Source organism: Aulostomus chinensis, chromosome 17 (genome assembly GCF_037954235.1).
Source record: "Aulostomus chinensis isolate RoL2024-O1b breed Wild chromosome 17, RoL_Achi_v1.0, whole genome shotgun sequence".
Lineage (NCBI taxonomy): Eukaryota > Metazoa > Chordata > Actinopteri > Syngnathiformes > Aulostomidae > Aulostomus > Aulostomus chinensis.
The window spans coordinates 23,243,110-23,260,704 of NC_141336.1; the positions used below are offsets into that span (position 1 = coordinate 23,243,110).

General features: G+C 44.9%; 1 protein-coding gene across 4 annotated transcripts in view; it reads right to left on the reverse strand.

The window, feature by feature from the left end:
* The window catches only part of daam2 (dishevelled associated activator of morphogenesis 2), a 99,250-nt gene that overhangs the window by 58,884 nt on the left and 22,771 nt on the right, over nucleotides 1-17,595 (reverse strand). For all 4 annotated transcript variants that reach the window (XM_086183736.1, XM_086183735.1, XM_086183738.1 and 1 more), the window contains exon 2: nucleotides 4,164-4,451. In XM_086183736.1, coding sequence (XP_086039862.1) covers nucleotides 4,164-4,331 — 168 coding nt within the window. In that variant the 5' untranslated portion in view covers nucleotides 4,332-4,451. The remainder of the gene's footprint in view (nucleotides 1-4,163; nucleotides 4,452-17,595) is intronic.

Genomic DNA, 17,595 nt, shown 5'->3' on the forward strand with positions numbered 1-17,595 from the left:
GTGGGCAGGACAAAGAGTACACACTCATCTGATGTCTGCTAGGATCAGATTTTGGCCGAGCTGATGCAATTCTATTACATAATTTTGGCCAAATCGACTGTGGATCATACACTCTCACCTAAACATACATCTTATTCTGGGAGGGTGTGACACTGGGCCTCCTTTTTAATGGTTTGAGACCAATGTTTCATCTAATTACTTATATTGTGTGGCTGCTTTTAATCGTATTCTATAGCTCTGTCTAAGCCCCCTGGGTGTCCCTAAATCGTCAGTCATTTCCTCCTTTTCCCTTTTCTCAACATGAGCCGCCGGTGTTTCAGTGGCACAGAGGAGCCAAGCCCAGGCCGTCTCCAATGTGTCAACACGTTGTAACCATATGCCGACCTTTCAACAGTAAACCAAACGTGTTCATTGCTATCAGCTGCACCTTGTAAATCCCAGCGTAGCTGTCCCCAAACAACCTTACACTTCGGCTTCTCTTTGAAGAAAAAGAAAACTTGCCACCAGTAAGACATGTAGCCAAGTACCCCATTGCTTCAACACAACTTATTTTCTACTAAAGTGCCAAAATACAAGCAATTCCACATACGATGATAAGAGGCTATCGGGAAATTGTATGATAAACAAATACAACGCTGTCAAGTCTTGAAGCGTTGCCGAACTTCACACATGGCCTCGATATCAACTATGCGTGTGAGCTTTGGAGCATTAGTGGAAGCGAACACAGATCTAAAAGACACAACGGCTGCGTATTTGCTATCAGGAATTTCTGTGGCCAGCTGCAAATGTGCAGTTTAATTGATGCGATTCATCAGATCCTCTGATGTGGTCTTTCATCACTGTGTCCAAATCAGTGGCGATTGCTTCCAGGTTCATTTGCGTGGGTTTATCGAGTTCGTTATCTGCACAAGAGGGTTTCAGAAGGGTTTATTGAAGTCTTGGAAGCGTGTTTATTACTCAGGCTTTTTCCTGGGTTGGCCCAACTTTGACAGGGAAGCTGAGTTTCCAATCATAAATTTTAATGTGCATTTTTCACACAAGAAACCATCTCGTCAGGCTTGAAGTTATTTGACTGAGTCGGTCTGATCAGCGTCCTTTGAGTAGATACGGTTGTGGTTTAGATGCAACTCCAGTGATACGGTTACTCCTGACGAGGTTAGAGAAAATGCTACTATAGCATCAGTCACATCAGAACTGGGGAGTATTTCTTCAAAGAACAAGGCAATTAAGGCTTTTCCCCATGGAAAAGTTATTTTTATGTCATAAAATATTATGTTCAGACGTGACTAACACTGAACTCATACTATAAAACAACAGAAGAACTTCCACCTGCAAGAGGAGCAGGTTTCAACCTGAGCTGAGGGTGACTTGACACGATGTAACGTATAAACGTGAGGGAGAAGGATTTTGACTCAGACGCTGTGATTCAGTCTTTGACAAAGACGGAATGAAGGAGGAAATTAAACAGCATTTCTGGCTCTGTGGGGGAAAAGAGACGGTGCCAACTCATAATATCCGCTTACTGAAAGCAAACACAAAAAAGCTGCATTTTCTTTTCTTTTCTTTTTTTTGGGAAATTCAAATAAAATGTTTGCTTAAATGTTATGTATTTGTAATTTGTAACTCTTCCGCTGGGCAGCAGGTAAGAGGGCAGGTACCTCTAACATTGAATATTATTGCGACAGGTCTGCTCTTAAGTCTTTCCGCCTACTAACACTGTGAGCTGACACGGCACCGTGTAGTCCCTAGACAGAGTGGAAGACCCCATTATGGACATGAGGACTCGTGGAGGCGGTTTACTCCTCCGTTTGGCCCAGATCTGTCTTTCCCACTCCAGAGGCCCCATCGAGTTCAATTCTACTCCTCAGGAGAGGCTTTCATAACAATAACCCCCCCCCCCCCCGGCTCCTGTTGCCATGGAAACAGCACTATGTTATGTTATTCTCTATATTTCTTTATTTCCTCCCCCTGTAGCAAAGCTCTCCGCTTGAGTTACAAGCATTGTGTCAAGACTGATTGACTGCTCAAGTTCGAGTTGTGCAGATTGTTGGACAACCGGTCAAATATGTCAGCGTGGATCGGCAGCAGGATCAGTAAAACAGATGTGGAGGACCGATGGCTTGGCCAGACGACCATCGTCAGGTAGGAGCAGCTTGTGCATTGGTCATCCAATCAAAGCAGACATGAATCAAACTGTCAAGAGCTGAGTGATCATTTAACTAAAACATTATTTTTCCCCCTCAGTTGCTCTAGCACAATTTTAACCTTTCGCTGCCGCATTTAATGCTGGAATACTTCTGTAAAACAAAACCAGAGCTCAGCACTAACCAACAAAGACCAAACATCTGAGCTTATGAAAAACACCATGAGATGTAGCCGGCCAAGCACCATCTCAAGAATAATCTATTCACAACATGTGGAAGGGCCCAGATCCAATGAGAAAATGCCAAATCCTCTTTTTCTCCTGGGTCAAAAAGCTGCAAGAGGTTTTGAAATCAGGGACAGATCCGTCTGCTCTGCTTCTTGTTCAGCTCATGCATTTGTGTCAGCCTCATCGCGAACCCAAGATATTTACCCCAAAATAAGCTGTGGGTCATCCAGTCCGCTCAACCGTGAGGACTGCTGGGATTTGGGTAAGTGCTCCCATATGAAAGCTACGTCTCTATTTTATCCAACCAACACACGTCTGTTCACTTTCACAAGAGTCCTCGCAACCTTTATCTAAGTACGAAAACGTCTCCATGAAAACGTGTTCAATTTGGGCCATCAGGAGCATCAAATACAAATCTCATGGACTGCCAGTAGTGACTGAGGCAGAGTTTGGAATACTACAGTCCCAACGTCCCAAAAATTCTCTCAAAATCAAGCCAACAAATATTCCGCGACTACTAAATTTAATGGCGTGTGCATTGCCAGTCATAATAGAGGGATCCAAACAGCAATTTTAGGGTTAACTTAGGTCAATTATCTGGAAATACAGGGGAAGGATCCCCAATGGAGAAAACCTCTGCCTTGATAACGATGGATAATTTCCTCACACAAATGGAATTTCACTTAATCTCTTGTATTGATTTGGACAGTGGGAATAATTTATCCTGCAGGCAGTAAAGTTTAGCATTCTCCAAGACTTGACAGCGCCAGAGTTAGTCCTGTAGCCACACTGCTGAAAAACATCGTTGAGAGAGGGAATCAAAGGTAGTGGAAGAACTACAGGGGAGTTCAGATGGAGACCAAAAGTCAGGAACTTAGCAAACAAAAGCCAAAGGAAAGCCCTGTTTGTCCAGCAAAGCTAAAGCCAGCTTGTATGGGAGCCGAAACCCGCAGCAGACGTCTACGTTCTGACAGCTGTGCCCTGATCCCTCTCCACTCCGTGGGTACGTGCCAACACAGCCATGCAAGGCTGGCACCGGTACAGACCAGCAAGTGTGATCTGGGCACGGGATGGGATGTGTTGGGCACAGTGGGTGGGCTGTATGTAGTGGAAAGGATGAGCCTCTGGATTTGTGGAATGGGGGGCTGGGAATGCGGCCTCATCCAACCATCAAGACACACTCCGTTAGACCCAATCCCTTCCAATTCTTATTCCTAATCCTGTTTGGGTAGAATAATGAGCAACATGCAGAAGAAGAAACAGGGGCTGGACAAACAAATCCAGGATTTAGATTGTACCAACATCTTGATTTAGCCCACATTTGCTTGTGCGCTTTCACTTTGACAGGCAACATTTCTCTGTGGTGATAATTCTGGAAATGGGCCCTTCGTGCAGCACCCACAAGCGCTGAAGGGGCTCATTAGAATTTCAGTGAATGTCAACAGGTACTCAAGATATGCAGATTATGTTACTGAAATTCACTGCAACGATTTAGACTCAGACTTTAACCGTTTCCACTCGACAGGAGGCAGTTAACTCACACAGTAAAAAGACTGAGTAATGCAGTACGAATGCTTAGGTATTATTGCAGTAGCCTTCATTAATTAACACACTTTGGTGATCCACAAATTGCACGACCGGAGGAGTCAACCTTTAAATTTAAAAGACAATCCCATGCCAAACATTCTAAAGGGCTTGTTGCAATACTGATATGGTAACATGCATTTGCTTTAGATGAGCAAAGAAATCCTCTTGCTTGCTCAAACACTCCTATCCTTCCATCTTTACTCACCACCAGCTCTGAGAAACGTGCGTGCAGCTCCTCGGTGGGTGGCATTGGGGCGCTGAACTCCAGCAACTGCAGAGGGACGCTGTCCTTCAGGTTGATCTCCGGAGGCTCGCTGCTGCCAAAGCAGCACAAGAAGCCCAGGCCAGGCCGCGTCCTCTTCCTCGGGGGCATGGTGGCTATGGTGACACAGGTGGTGGCGGAGGTGTTGGACCGGGAATATGTAGGAAGGGGCCAAGGGGCAGGGAGGGGGGAGTGGAGAGGAGGACGAAGCTGCTATCTGGTGGGCATGATCTGCAGGGGAGAGAAGAAGAGGTAACTGAGACTGTTTGCTTCTCCACCATCACTCAGGAAGACGCGCAATGACATTAAATGCATTACCATGAGCACGTCTGATGTCATAATGCAGCATGTTCAATACATTTTTAATCCTCCATCACTCAACCCACACTCCACATATATTGGCCTACACTTACACACTGACTACTTAAAGTGCAATGCAGGACAGCCTCACCGCTGAGAGATTACCAATCACAAAGCATAACCAAGTGAGGGCCAAGGAACTGCTAACAGCTCAAAATTGTCTTCATTCCTATTAGTTTGTCCCAGAAGGAGAGACAGGATGGAGATGCTGCTGTGAGTCAAGAAGGCAAACAGGCAGCAGGGTCGGCCATCATATCATCGTCTTGACACCGGTCGCACTTTCGGCTCAACAAAGAAACCTCTTGTCTGAGAGGTACAATTGTGCCTTTGCAGTGTGTGTTGTTGGTGCTGACTTGTACTGTGAGCTGTCCCAGCAGTGGCCTTTCTCTACCAGCAGTGTGTGTGTGTGTGTGTGTGTGTGTGTGTGTGTGGGGGGGGGGGGGGGCGCGTGTGCATGTGTGTGTGCGTACATGAGTGCGTGCGAAGCAGAGGGCTGAATAGGCAGAGACACCCCCAGAGGATTTCCTCAATGCTACGAAAAAAGATATGGGTGGTCTTCACTGTATAATTGAATAATACAATCTTTACATACTGGCATACAAACACACACACGCACGATGTGAGCACGCACACACAGCGGTTCACACAGTTGCAGACACTCCTCTTTATGCAACATTTTACTGCATTTGTGAATGAATGGCCATCGAGCCTGTTATGCTAATAGTGCAGCCAAGGAAATGTAGCTGAAATCTTCGACCAAGAAATCAATTTTGGAGCCAAATCCGTGAACCACGTTGCCACTACAACAAGATCCCACTGAGGCAGGTTTAACAGCGGCCACTCCACTCACCACCGTTATTAATGCTTATACATAACCGAGCAAGCATTAAGTAATGCATCAACCTGTTTAAAAGGCAAGGATGGGTTATGATTTCCACAAGAAGGCACAATAAATTACATCTTGACTCTCCGCGATCACACGTTTGCTCAGCGTAGGAGTTCTCACTGCAGCGTCTATAAATAGTCACATGGTAAATTCTTTATGAATGTGCCGGGCTTCGACAGGAGCTTAAAGGAGGGGGGAAAAAAAACATACACAGAAAACACCACATTTCCATTTTGCCCTTTTGCTCATTTGCCTTTTCCGCCTTCTTGACTCTGTCATCCACCTCAGTGCAGAAGAGCAGAGCAGTGCACGGCTACTGCAAACGGCGGGTTATTTTTAACAGAAAAGCTGTTTTTCTCCCCCTTTGTTAAACATGGAAATGCAAGTGCAACCTTCAATTTTCTGAATTAGTATCTAACATTATTCTCTACAATCACTTCTTTCATAGCTGTTGCATCACCTGAATGTCGGTAGCAATGTTGCAGCATGTGTGGCACCTACAAGCGCCTGTGGGAGTTATAAATTCCATACTTCACCCATGAGTGTGTTAAGATAGCGGAGGTGTCAATTCCTGAACACCCCCACCCCCCAACAGGGTAGGACTGACCTGCTGAAGGACCCGGAGGCATAAATCGGCTATAGGTGCACACTGGGGCTTTAGCTGACTAAGAATATTCAGTCGGCTAGGATTTAGCTCTAAAAGTGACGGTGTGAATATCTGCAAGGTCGTGTGGTCCGAGACCCACCAAGAAGCATTGCATCAACCTCGTGTGAATCAATGAAATGAACGATTCTGATTGGGTATCAGTTCTTCTTATCGCACATACAGTAGGCATCCAGTCAGTATGTGGGGGACTGAACGTTAACACTGACACGCCTGTTTTACCACCGCAACAGCCCTGGTTGGAGTGCAGGTGTTGAGGCAAACTCTCTGCTTCAACGATCCAAAGGTTCTGCTCTTAACTGGTGAGAACGCAGGTTGGTTCATGAAATCTTGAACCAAACCTGTTCAAAAACCAGCACCTCACTGGAGACCCAAAATCAAACTCCAACACAGCCTCTTTCTCAGCTACAGCAGCCACCTCGCACATTTTGCTTTCTGCACATACTGCAACAATGGAACCGTCAAACTAGAACATAGGCAGGCACATGAGAGGGGTGCTGCAGGGTAATGTAGACGGGTCGCCCAAAGACACACCTGACTAGGAGGATCTTCAGATGATTTGAAAAAAAGGAACGTGCCCGTGCATGTGCATGTCTTGATTCCTGTGCCAATATAAACATTGCCACTTGCCACAATCTTTATTCCTTGGTAGGCAATTAAATCTCCATCCCTTCTGTCACATTTTTTTCCTCCAACTTAAAATGATATTCCCCCTGAAAAGCGTCATTTCCCTCTCTAGCACTCACTGTTCGGTATCTTGATGGTATTTTAAAGCTATTATTGATAGTTTGATACAAATCGAGACCAACTACTACCTACGGGAAAGCTGCTCGAGGCCTCCGGTTTGCAAACTCTTACACGCATCATCCAGTGTGATCTACATCCTTTATACCCAGCCCTATAATACACTTTGTGGGTCAAGTATAGTGCACGGAACATAAACCGTGTTCATGCACGTGCCCCTTGTGCTCTCTAGCCTTTGCCACCTACGTCTGAAAATAATCAAGCATAAACCCTGCAGTGAGATGACAAAAAAAAAGACACTTCAGGGAGTTTGATCAGGGATGTTTTTTACATCCAGTTACACTTAAAAGCGCTCTGCCTCAGACTATTAACAGAGACAGCTTTTTATTGTTTTTATTACTATAATATAAAGAATGAGCTGATGCCAAATCTTTATGGTGCTAAGTTAGTTATTGCTGCTGTACAGCTGGCGCGGGCTCATGGAAAAGAGGCCACTCGACGGGGGTTTTTAAAGTCATTCAGCAACAGATGCAACCTACAGCTCCTGTCCTGTGTGTCTGCTTCTATCCTCACCCTCCCACTGAGCCCCACGTGCGGCCAGTCTTCACTCAGCACCAGTTCCGCTGGCCCGCTTCCAGCCCATGCCAGGGAAAGTAGGCCAAGAAATCCAAATATACACAGTCAATATACGCAGCAATAGTAGATACTGTATATACACGAGGAAGCACAAGGAGGAGAGCACAGTGGAGACTATCCTTGCAACCTCTATCACTGCCTGGTGGAGACGCCACAAAAACCTCATCCAAATTCACCGTGTGCACTGACACATGTGCCCTTCTCATCTCCCGGCTTTTGATTTCATCTCTCGCTTCTCTCTGACTTACTGTCATCCTCTATTATTCCGCTCTTTCAGGGTGAATGGAGTGACATACACCCCCCCCCCTCCCCTCTTTCCCCCTCCTCCCTTCCAACAGTAACATCTGTCGTTTTCCTTTGCCACTTCTCGCAGCTCCTCCAAGTGAACTCCTGTTTTCCTTCTTCCCTTATGCTCATGCCTTCCTTTGCTTCAAAGACTGTTTTGCTCTTCAAAACAGCATTTCAGCATTATGGGAACTATGCTTTTTTTTTTGTTTTTTTGCTCTGTTTTGGAGAATGGCATGGAAGGCATTAAACCTGCCTGTGTACAAAGTGAAAAAATATACCTTCCTATACTTCTACTGCTCCCTAAGATAGTGTTTCCCAAACTTCTTTTTTTTTTTACGTTTTTAGAAGCGACAGAACATCGGGACCCAATTTGCCATCCTTCCTTCTCTTAGTTCTCTATGAGTAACGACACTTTGGGAATAAATCAGCATCTCCAACCTTTTTTTTTTCCCTTTTTTTGCTGCATCACTTGTTGTTATCTTGCATATATAAAAAAAAGAAAGTCAGTTTTAAAAAGATACATGACTGATAAATCACAACTCTGTTTTATTCACATTATTGAAAACACCTGCAGATATAAAATCTTAAAAAGACAGTAGAAGATATTCTGGAAAATTATTTTGCGACCCAAATAAAATCCACCTGTGGGTCATGACCAGAACTGGGTATCAAACTTTGATACTTTTATGGCACCGACTGAATCGCTTCAGCACTAAAACAGAAAGATGTTTTGTCAGTCAATACCAGATTTCAACAACTGAGGAGAAAATCTACAAGTAGTGATTTATTTGTGATGTCGTAAAACTGCTTTGAGTGGAAAAATGCCAGCGTGCTGAAACACACAACGAAGGAGGTGAAACAAAGAAGTGATGTACGTGGAAATGCCAAGGAGCTAAAACGCAATGCAAAATGCAGCTTTTTATCAAAATGGATTTGAATTTATACCAAGAGAAGCCTTGTTCAGGAAATGGTGTTTAAGATAAGGTATTGATTATGGTACCAGAATGAATAAGTAAAGAATGCGATTACGATACTGGTTTCAAGAATTCTTGAATAACACCCAGTCCTGGTCATGACCAAGAATGCACCGAGTAGCGCGTCCAATTTGGCTCGAGGAGCTGGCAATAAACTCAACTGTGACAATCACTCTCGGCAAATACCAGTAAATGCAACTTCAGTTTATCAGCAAGACACACAATTGTAACCAATGTCAGAATATTAGCGTCTTGTGCGAAGACAGCGGGTCGGTGACAGCTTTAGCGTTGTGTAATGTAAGACTGAGTTGGCTCCGTTCTCCTGCTTTATGCTGAGCTAAGCTACGCTAGGTGCAATCCCTGTCAAGCACTCTCATCTCGGTGATGGAAAAGCACATAATTTCCCCAAAACATACACTTTGACTTCGTTTTCCTCTCTGCAGCACACACTTGTCCGTCATCATGTGTACTCTGATTTCTTTCTCAGTGCCAGTGAGTACTCACACATCTCTGACAGAAAACTAACAACACACGCTTTTTCCCCTCTGCACACTGAAGCTCCCACTGACAAGGTAAAAGCCGGGATCTCTGTAGGCTGGTGCTAATTTAACCCCTGTGTGTGTGTGTGTGTGTGTGTGTGTGTGTGTGTGTGTGTGTGTGTGTGTGTGTGTGTGTGGAAGAAAGAAGTAGGTGCATGTAAAGATTCATCACTCCAAACTGTTTGTCAGTACAGACAAGAATATCTGCACAAATGCATACAGGCTGGTTTGATGCTTCCATGCAACAAACGCACTGCGTCCTGTGCTCACGTCCACACAGTCACATGTTCCCACGTGTTAAAATTCACACACTCCCACTCAAGATTCAGATGTAAGCACATTTTGCATACTCACACACCAAGAGCCCTGAAGCAGAGAGACGAGGCCTGCTGGCAGCTCTGCGTTTGATGGGTCTGGAGAGCAGCCGAGCAGAGAGAGAGAGAGAGAGAAGGAGAGGGAGAGAAAGAGAGACAGAGACAGAGAGGGAGGGATGAGAAGGAGGTGAGGGAGGGAGGGATAAAGAAAGATACTGCTGCCACTTCTCATTCAGCCCACTACCTCATCGCCTCATCCCCAGCGTCGAGAAGTAGGTCAGTGGAGGAGGAGGAGGAGGGAGCAGCAGTGAGGAGAGTCGGCTTCTGCTGTGTGACTGTGAGTGTGCGTGGAGGAGAGAGATAGAAGTAGAGGTGTATGTCAATGCAGAGATCAGCCCCTCAAACATCTGTGCCTGCGTTATTTCAATTCTCTCCCCAACATCTGTCGCACAACACAATGCTTTCAGCACCAAACACAAAATCAGACGTACAAAAACCCACACAGACTCCCCGTTTGCACCGTCCCTCGTGCACGCTCACATAAATTAAGAAAAAGCTGCATCATTCACTGACTTTTACTCTGCACATTTCCTTCTTCCTCCTCAAACTGCTGCGCCTGCATTAAAGCGTTTCACTGGAGCCATTCTTGCCCCCATCCGCTGTGCCTGCTCCACCCTCTCATCTTAAATGCAACAACACAAAATTCATGCATTTGTAACCCACACACATCTGAAGTCCACTGTAGCTCTTTTTTGTTGTCAGATGCCATCAAGATAGTATTGCCCCATAATAATAGAACTGCTAAAGGCCGAATATTGATATCATAACAAGATGTGGATGCTAAATTCAGGCAGTAAAGAGTAATGAACAACCTCTTAAACTAGCACGAAGCATGAGGTTTGCCTCCTCACACACACTTGGAGAGTGGAATGGTCGTGATCCTGGTGAACCGGTGATGTTTGATGACGTGAAGGTTTGACACAAGTAGACGTCAACATGAACCTCTCGACTCCAAAGTGCATTAGCAGTCTTGTAGGTTAAAAAGCCCACAGGCACAAACTTAAAATGTAGAGAGGCGAAAAAAAATTGTTTGCAACTGCTTTCCTGTAACAAACTGCAATCTCAAGCAAAAGCTTGTGCAGTAGGTAGCAGTTTGGCGTAATCAACACAACTCCTTTCAAACATGCTGTGTAGCCCTGAATGACTGGGACATGACCTGGAAGAGTTGCTTTGGTGAATTCCAATGATTGAATCAACACTTTAAAGAGATTTAAGTCACCAGCTCACTGGAACAAAGTCTGTGTAATATATCCGATTAGGCCAGTGTGTGAATTAAGCTGGTCATTGTCCAGAGATTCCAGAGAGAGCAAGTACTTGTCAATGACAATTCAATCATGCAACTGTTGTGAAGGAGAGAGCGACAAATACAAATGCTGGTCTTTACACACAGAAAGAAACAGCAATGGAAAAGAGGAGAGAAAACCTGATTCAAGAACTCCTATTGGTAGGGTCGATGCTGGAATTGTCAAACAAATTGCAAGGAATACCAAGAGTCTTGGATGTTTAGGAACATGTTATGAACCGGCCATGTGACCACGGCCTACTCTGCATCCTGTCTTGCTTCCTGCACACTCTACCCAGGCGCCACCTCTCGCCCAAACCAAACGGATTATTTCCAGTCTGACACAGACAGTCTGAGTGTTTCATCTGTGAAAGGGCGACTCCGGACAGTGTTGGCAGCCTCTCATCTCTCAATGAAAAATTCAAATTTGGGAACTCAGTTGTTGGTACAGTAGACCACCTAGCCGCCAAGACATAAATTCATGACAAGCAAGAAGCCGTCATAAAACTTGTTGACCCAATAACAAGTACCATACGCAAAGGCAAAAAAGACACAAAGAGGCAATAAATAAAAGGTCAGAGGCAAGCCTGCAGCACACATTTTTATACACATGTTGTTTCTGGGCTCAACAAATGAGGACCATTCCTCCGGGGGGCTGTGTGTGTGTGTGTGTGTGGGGGGGGGGGGGTTGAAGACATCCTGACGTAAGCACCCGACACCAGAGATGGGGGAGCAGTGCCACGCTGGCACAGGGAGGAACAAGATGCCAAAAAGCAGATGAGATTAAGAGACTGGCATTGTTTTGCCAGATTGCTGAGAGGACCACACAACTGACTGGCCCAACACCAGCCTTGGATGTCAAAACTACAGCAGCCAGCTACAATCCTTAACTGTTCAATCCTGACTGACTTGATGACGTGTTTTTTATGGAATAGCAAGTGCATTTTAGTTCCCAGAGTTCCATTAGAAATGGCATGCGGGTCAACTACTGGAGTGTACAGTGTGCAGACCGAACTATGTGCTTAGAGGTTTTATCCTCCAACATTTAATGAAATTCAGGAATGATTCATGCTGTATAAGCCAACACTTTTCTTCTGTGTTACGACCAGTACAGGCACATATTATTTCCTGTAAAACTCCCCATGTATTGAGTACCAAAACAGTGCAGGAACAAAGATGCAAAAAATAAATTTGAACTGTAAATGCAAAAGAAAACCACACAAGGATGCACACTTGTGAGGGTTATTACTGTTCTAGAATTCACTGGAGACTGGAGATTCAAACTGAAGAAGATACGAAATCACAACTAACTCGTGCAGAGTGCATTGACTGAAGACTTCTGGGTAATGAAACATTGAAGAAAAAAAAGAAAAGCAAGCCCTCATCATCAACAATGCAAATTTTGTGATGGAAACTGGCTACACCCTTCATGGCGTCGTGGCACATGCCTGCTCACCTCTGTATCTGTGGTGTGTTGGTGTGTAAAAATTGCATGTTTTGTCCAATGGGGAAGTAAAGTAGTCCCACTCATGACTTTGACATGAAGTAGCTATTCAACCCTGTCACAGGACACAATGGAGCTGTGCCACCGTTTGGATGTTGGTGCCCCAGACATGCCCTCTCCAGCATGCCCTTCTGTTTTTCTACTGTCTGGCTGTTCGTCTAATGACTAATGGACTCGCCCTCCAACTCCTTCCTCCCCCTACAAAGCCAATGGCTCCCAGCCAAATCACCTGGGACACTGAACACTCATTCTCCCAGGAACCCCACCAGACCCACAGCCCACCCACAGTTACTGCTTCAGGCTTTTGAGGAAGCCACATCGGTCTTGCCCTGTTAGGGTCAGAGGCCATAATGTGACAAGCAGTGATTCTAATGCAATAGAAAGACATGGTCCCTATTCACACACACAGCACATTTATAGTCTGTACAGTATCAGAGCAGCAGCAGTGCTTTCAGTCACGCATCACTTCCTCAAAAACATTGAATACAGCACCCTGGGTGGTCAATATAAAGACTTCTCATAAAGAAATTATGTGATTGATGTGAAAAACTGGCCAGACCAAAAGATAACATGATCAGTTTCATATAAACAATAGACATGCACTGGACGGTACGGACACATGAGCACACCGCACAGATAGCGACTTGCATTCCTGAGAGGTGACATCACCCAACTATTCCAGTGCAGATCTCAGTGGTGAGCGTTGAGCTGCAGCTTCAGCTGACAAATGACCAAAGCTGACAGTGGAGGAACTGACATTATTTCATGCTAGATTTGCATGCAATGCATTCCTGCGCCTGTTCTGAAAGTGCACATTCTGCTCAGTAGTTCATGTTGGGAGGCCAGGCCTTTCACAAGCCCGAACAGAGAGTGGTGCTGTCACGTGTGCATGGACAATGGGCCAAAGGATTTGGTTTAGACAGTTGTGCTGTCGTCTGCCTGGGTGGGCAGGGACAGTTAATTCTACATTAAATTTCATCTCTGTGCATTTGTGTCCATCTGAACCGTAATCTCTCTTTTTTTTTTTTTTGGGCAGTGACACGACAGATTTGAATCTACAACTTTTGCAAAGTGCTGCTCTTGTTTGATGATGGAATGATGGAAAGTGAGATCAAATCAGATGTGCTGTAACATTTGGTTGCAAGTGGTCTGAGGAGGAACAACAACGAGGAAATCAAGGAATTTTACGGATGACCAAACTTATCGCTGTTATGATTTTAGCAGCAACCATCAGCCTTATGAAGGGTCTTCCTCCACAGTATTCAAGGCCGGTTTGATTGGCTCTTCTCTAATAAATGAAATGTGAAAGGAGGGGGAACAAGTTCAGAAATAAACAAAACATTTGTGTCATCTGTCAAACTCACGGGCACCACGTGAGAACAATATTAGTCTGGCAGAGACGCTCTCAGAGGGTTTACTGCTGATAAGGGCAGTCGGTGCTCTGTTTGTGCCTACGTGCATCTTCCAGGAAGACATTCAGAATCAGAGGATCAGACATCCACCCTTCCCTTAACTCTTCTCACTATTCCTCCCAACCTCTCTAATTCCTCCGCCTCCTTCAATCACTTCCTCTCTGCCCTGGCCTGCTATCCGATAGGGGAAGCTGTGAGGATGAGACAGCTGATAACCTATTCAGCTGTTGGAGTGGGAGCTTTGCCCTCAGACAGCGTCGCCAGGATGTAGTCTAGAGCAAAACACACACCAGTGGCACATGATACTTCTGAAACAACACGGACAATGGACTTCAAGTGCATAGTTTCAAAAGCACCTCAAAAGGCATAAACAATGCTGACAGAACAATGTTATGGAGGTGTGGTCCATAAGGTCCCACTGGCATGGTGCATAACATGAGGAAGTAATGAATAAGTCAAAATAGCCCCACTTTAACTGGCCACAACAACAATAATTATTAATTGCTTTAATTGCTCACAGTTAATACTGTTGCTTAAATATTTCCAGACTTTCTCCGAGGCAAACACAAGGAGAGGCAAGTTCCTTTGTTTGCAAACAGCTCTTGTCTGACAGCCAATTCAAGGACAGTGGTTGGGTTTTCACGAATGCATTTTGATGCGCATGAAGTGACGCAGAAGAAAAGGTTGAAGAAATCGGCAACATTTAAAAGAACCTCCCTTAATTTTTGCTAAACAATAAACACTTGAAGGGGTGACTTTCGAGTAAGAGTAGACAGGCAGAACAGGAGATGGAAACACCTTTTGTGAGCTGAAGTACGGGATCTGTACGGGCTGTTTCCGCCACATTGGCCATCACGGACACCCCCTTCTATGTCTTCGTATCTGGACAGCATGCAACATGACTAATACTGGCTGCTACTTAAGACCAATCACAACTTCTCAAATCAGGGATCATACTTCAAGAAGGGCACTTCTCCTGCTCTGTTGGTGACCCCCACAACCATTTGTAACATTGCCTACCCAACCATCTTTGAACGGCAACATGTTGCCAGTTTTATTTAGTCAAAACCAGTTTGGAAACAAACCTAATGTGCATTTCCTTTTTTGGCAGCGTGTACCTATCAATCACTTGATATTGACTTGACGGTTAAATGGAAACACAACTAGCGTAGTAGGAAAAAGGAAAAACTGACAGCTTTTCGTAATGCCCTACAAGCGGTTGATACGTCCATCACTCAAAGGCAAATGCAGTACATCGGTAATTCTAGATAAGCTGTTCAAACTGATCTTGATTAGTTACATTCCTGATGGATGAATAATTGAAGGGTCAAAGCCGGCCCTCCACCTCCTATATGTGTCCGTCTTCAAATATCACATCATTAGCTCCCCAATTGTCAGCTCTTTCACGGCCGAACACTGAAACTGCTCCGAGGTCTCATTGGCTTTAGCCTCACTCAAAACAAACATATAAGCACTGTTGGTTTTAACAGGACCATGAGGCACAGTAACCCACCTCACCCATAAAGAGGAAATGCCTACACCAAACCACTGGAAAAAGGGGAGGGGTGGGGGATGTTTCCGATCCTCCCGGGATGTCATTATTAGCAATTTAATTTAGCTTGATTCACAAAAAATAAGTCATTTCCTGGTCATGATGACACAGACCGCATGATGTAGAAAGGTTTGTCACAACCGCGCTATTTGCTTTGATCGAAACAAGCGGAGCATCCTCGTTCCATTTACATTTGCAGTTTGAGGAAAATTATTATCAACACGTTAAACCCCTTCATAATCCAAAAACCACAGACACAAGTTGCATGAACAGAAGTTGAAACCCGTGCAGAAGCAGATGACTTGGGGGAAATTAAAAGCGATCAGCATGAGGTTTCAGACTAATGTTCTGGAGGGATGACTGGATACAAATCCAGTTCCAAAGACCTTTTATGCGCTTTGTTTAAAAAGTGCATTTCTGTTCCACCTCACTTAACAGCTTTTCTCTCAAGGCTTCAGCTTGTTTATTCAGAAGGTCGGCGAGGTGTTGCTCAAGTAAAGTCCACCAGTTGCTGCATGCAATGGGCTTAAATGGTACAGTGGTTAACTTTGGCCCAGGATCGAGGTCAACTCAAGGGGGTAAGATGAACACCAGAGGCATGCTGACGCACTTCTCCACTAGTCAACTGACACATCTCCATGAGTCACTCCTATTCTCATCAAATAGTTCGCATCACTACACTCGTCAACACTGGGAAAAGAAGAGAGTTGCCTGAGTCACATTCCACTGGCCCAAAGGTTCCCACATATCAACAGGACTCCTCGGAATGAAATCCAATACTTGGCATCCCTTTTCCTTGAACCCCAAAACATTACCCTGCCATGTCAAATCATTTTTCTTGCTTCATACGAAGGGAACATGCTAGAATCACGAGCTCCAAGCCTAAACAAAAACATGCTACGTTGAAAACATTTTTTTGGCGCAAGTACAACCTCAGAGCTGGTTACCAAGTGGGAACGTCTGAGGGACACAGTGTTCTTCCAACAGCCTTGAGTGTCATCCTTTGGAGTGAATGAGCCGTTTCCATCAATACAGCACACTCATCCAAATTACACAGATGCTTATGAGGATCAGGCTCTTCGGGGTGATGAAGGAGGCCTCTTAAACCTTCAATGCCTCAAGAAAAGAATCACTGCCTTATAAATTAGTTTGCATACATGCTAATAAAACTGCTCTTTAGGTATTGGTTCGTCGGTTTGCCATTATTTGACCTTCTGCAACAAGATTTGAATATGCCTTTCAATGTCGATGAGCGGATTGGGGCACTGTACGCAGCTATTAATCTTCTTGGGTGAGAGGTCAACAGCTGCAGCAGAGAGCACCAAGGGCTTGTGGGTAATGTCTGGAATGCTCCTTTGGGACAGTTATAGCTATGCAGAGAGGGACAGCCCTCCAAAGTGACTAGCATTTTTTTTTTAAAATAGCCTGTGGTAATACAGCACTGAATTGAGGCGCTGTAAAGAGGAGATATGCTTACACATCATAAGCCCATGAAAGTGTGTCACTGGCACAAATACAATGGTGCCATTTGACACACACACACACACACACACACTGTGTGTGGGGACTTCCAGTGACAGAGAGAGAACAACAGCAGCCTTCCTCCAAGTTTCCCAGAGGTTTGTCTGCAGACCCAGTAACCTCTGTGTTTTAGATACAGCATGATGATAATCCCATCCAAAAGATCAGATAGTTGACTTTAAGCAGCTTTGCAGACTCGTTCTCGCCCCACTAATTAGGAGGCTGTTGAGCTGCCAGTCAGCAGCAGCAGAGTTGAAGCGATAAAGGGTCGGCAGCCGCTCTCTAACTCTCCCTCGCACTCTCACTAATCCTGGGAGAGCACCTCATGCATCCATAATGGTCAATAAAATATGAAAAGCCCTAAGAGTGCTGATGGCAGCAGAGGTTGTGTATGTATGCAAGTCCTCAGCTTTCATTAATGCCCTCCCAACACACTGAATCATTTAGCGATGTCACTGCGCTTGCCCCCTGGCACACGTGAGCCAGTGAGGATTCCAGTAGACTAGAGAATAAGCCTCTAATGTGGTGGAAATAGATACTAGATCTTGCTCATAATACCAAACGACTTCAAAGAAAACATACAAGACCTTGTGACTCTTTAATAATGATGATATGTACTCAGTCTTGCCTCTGGTTAAT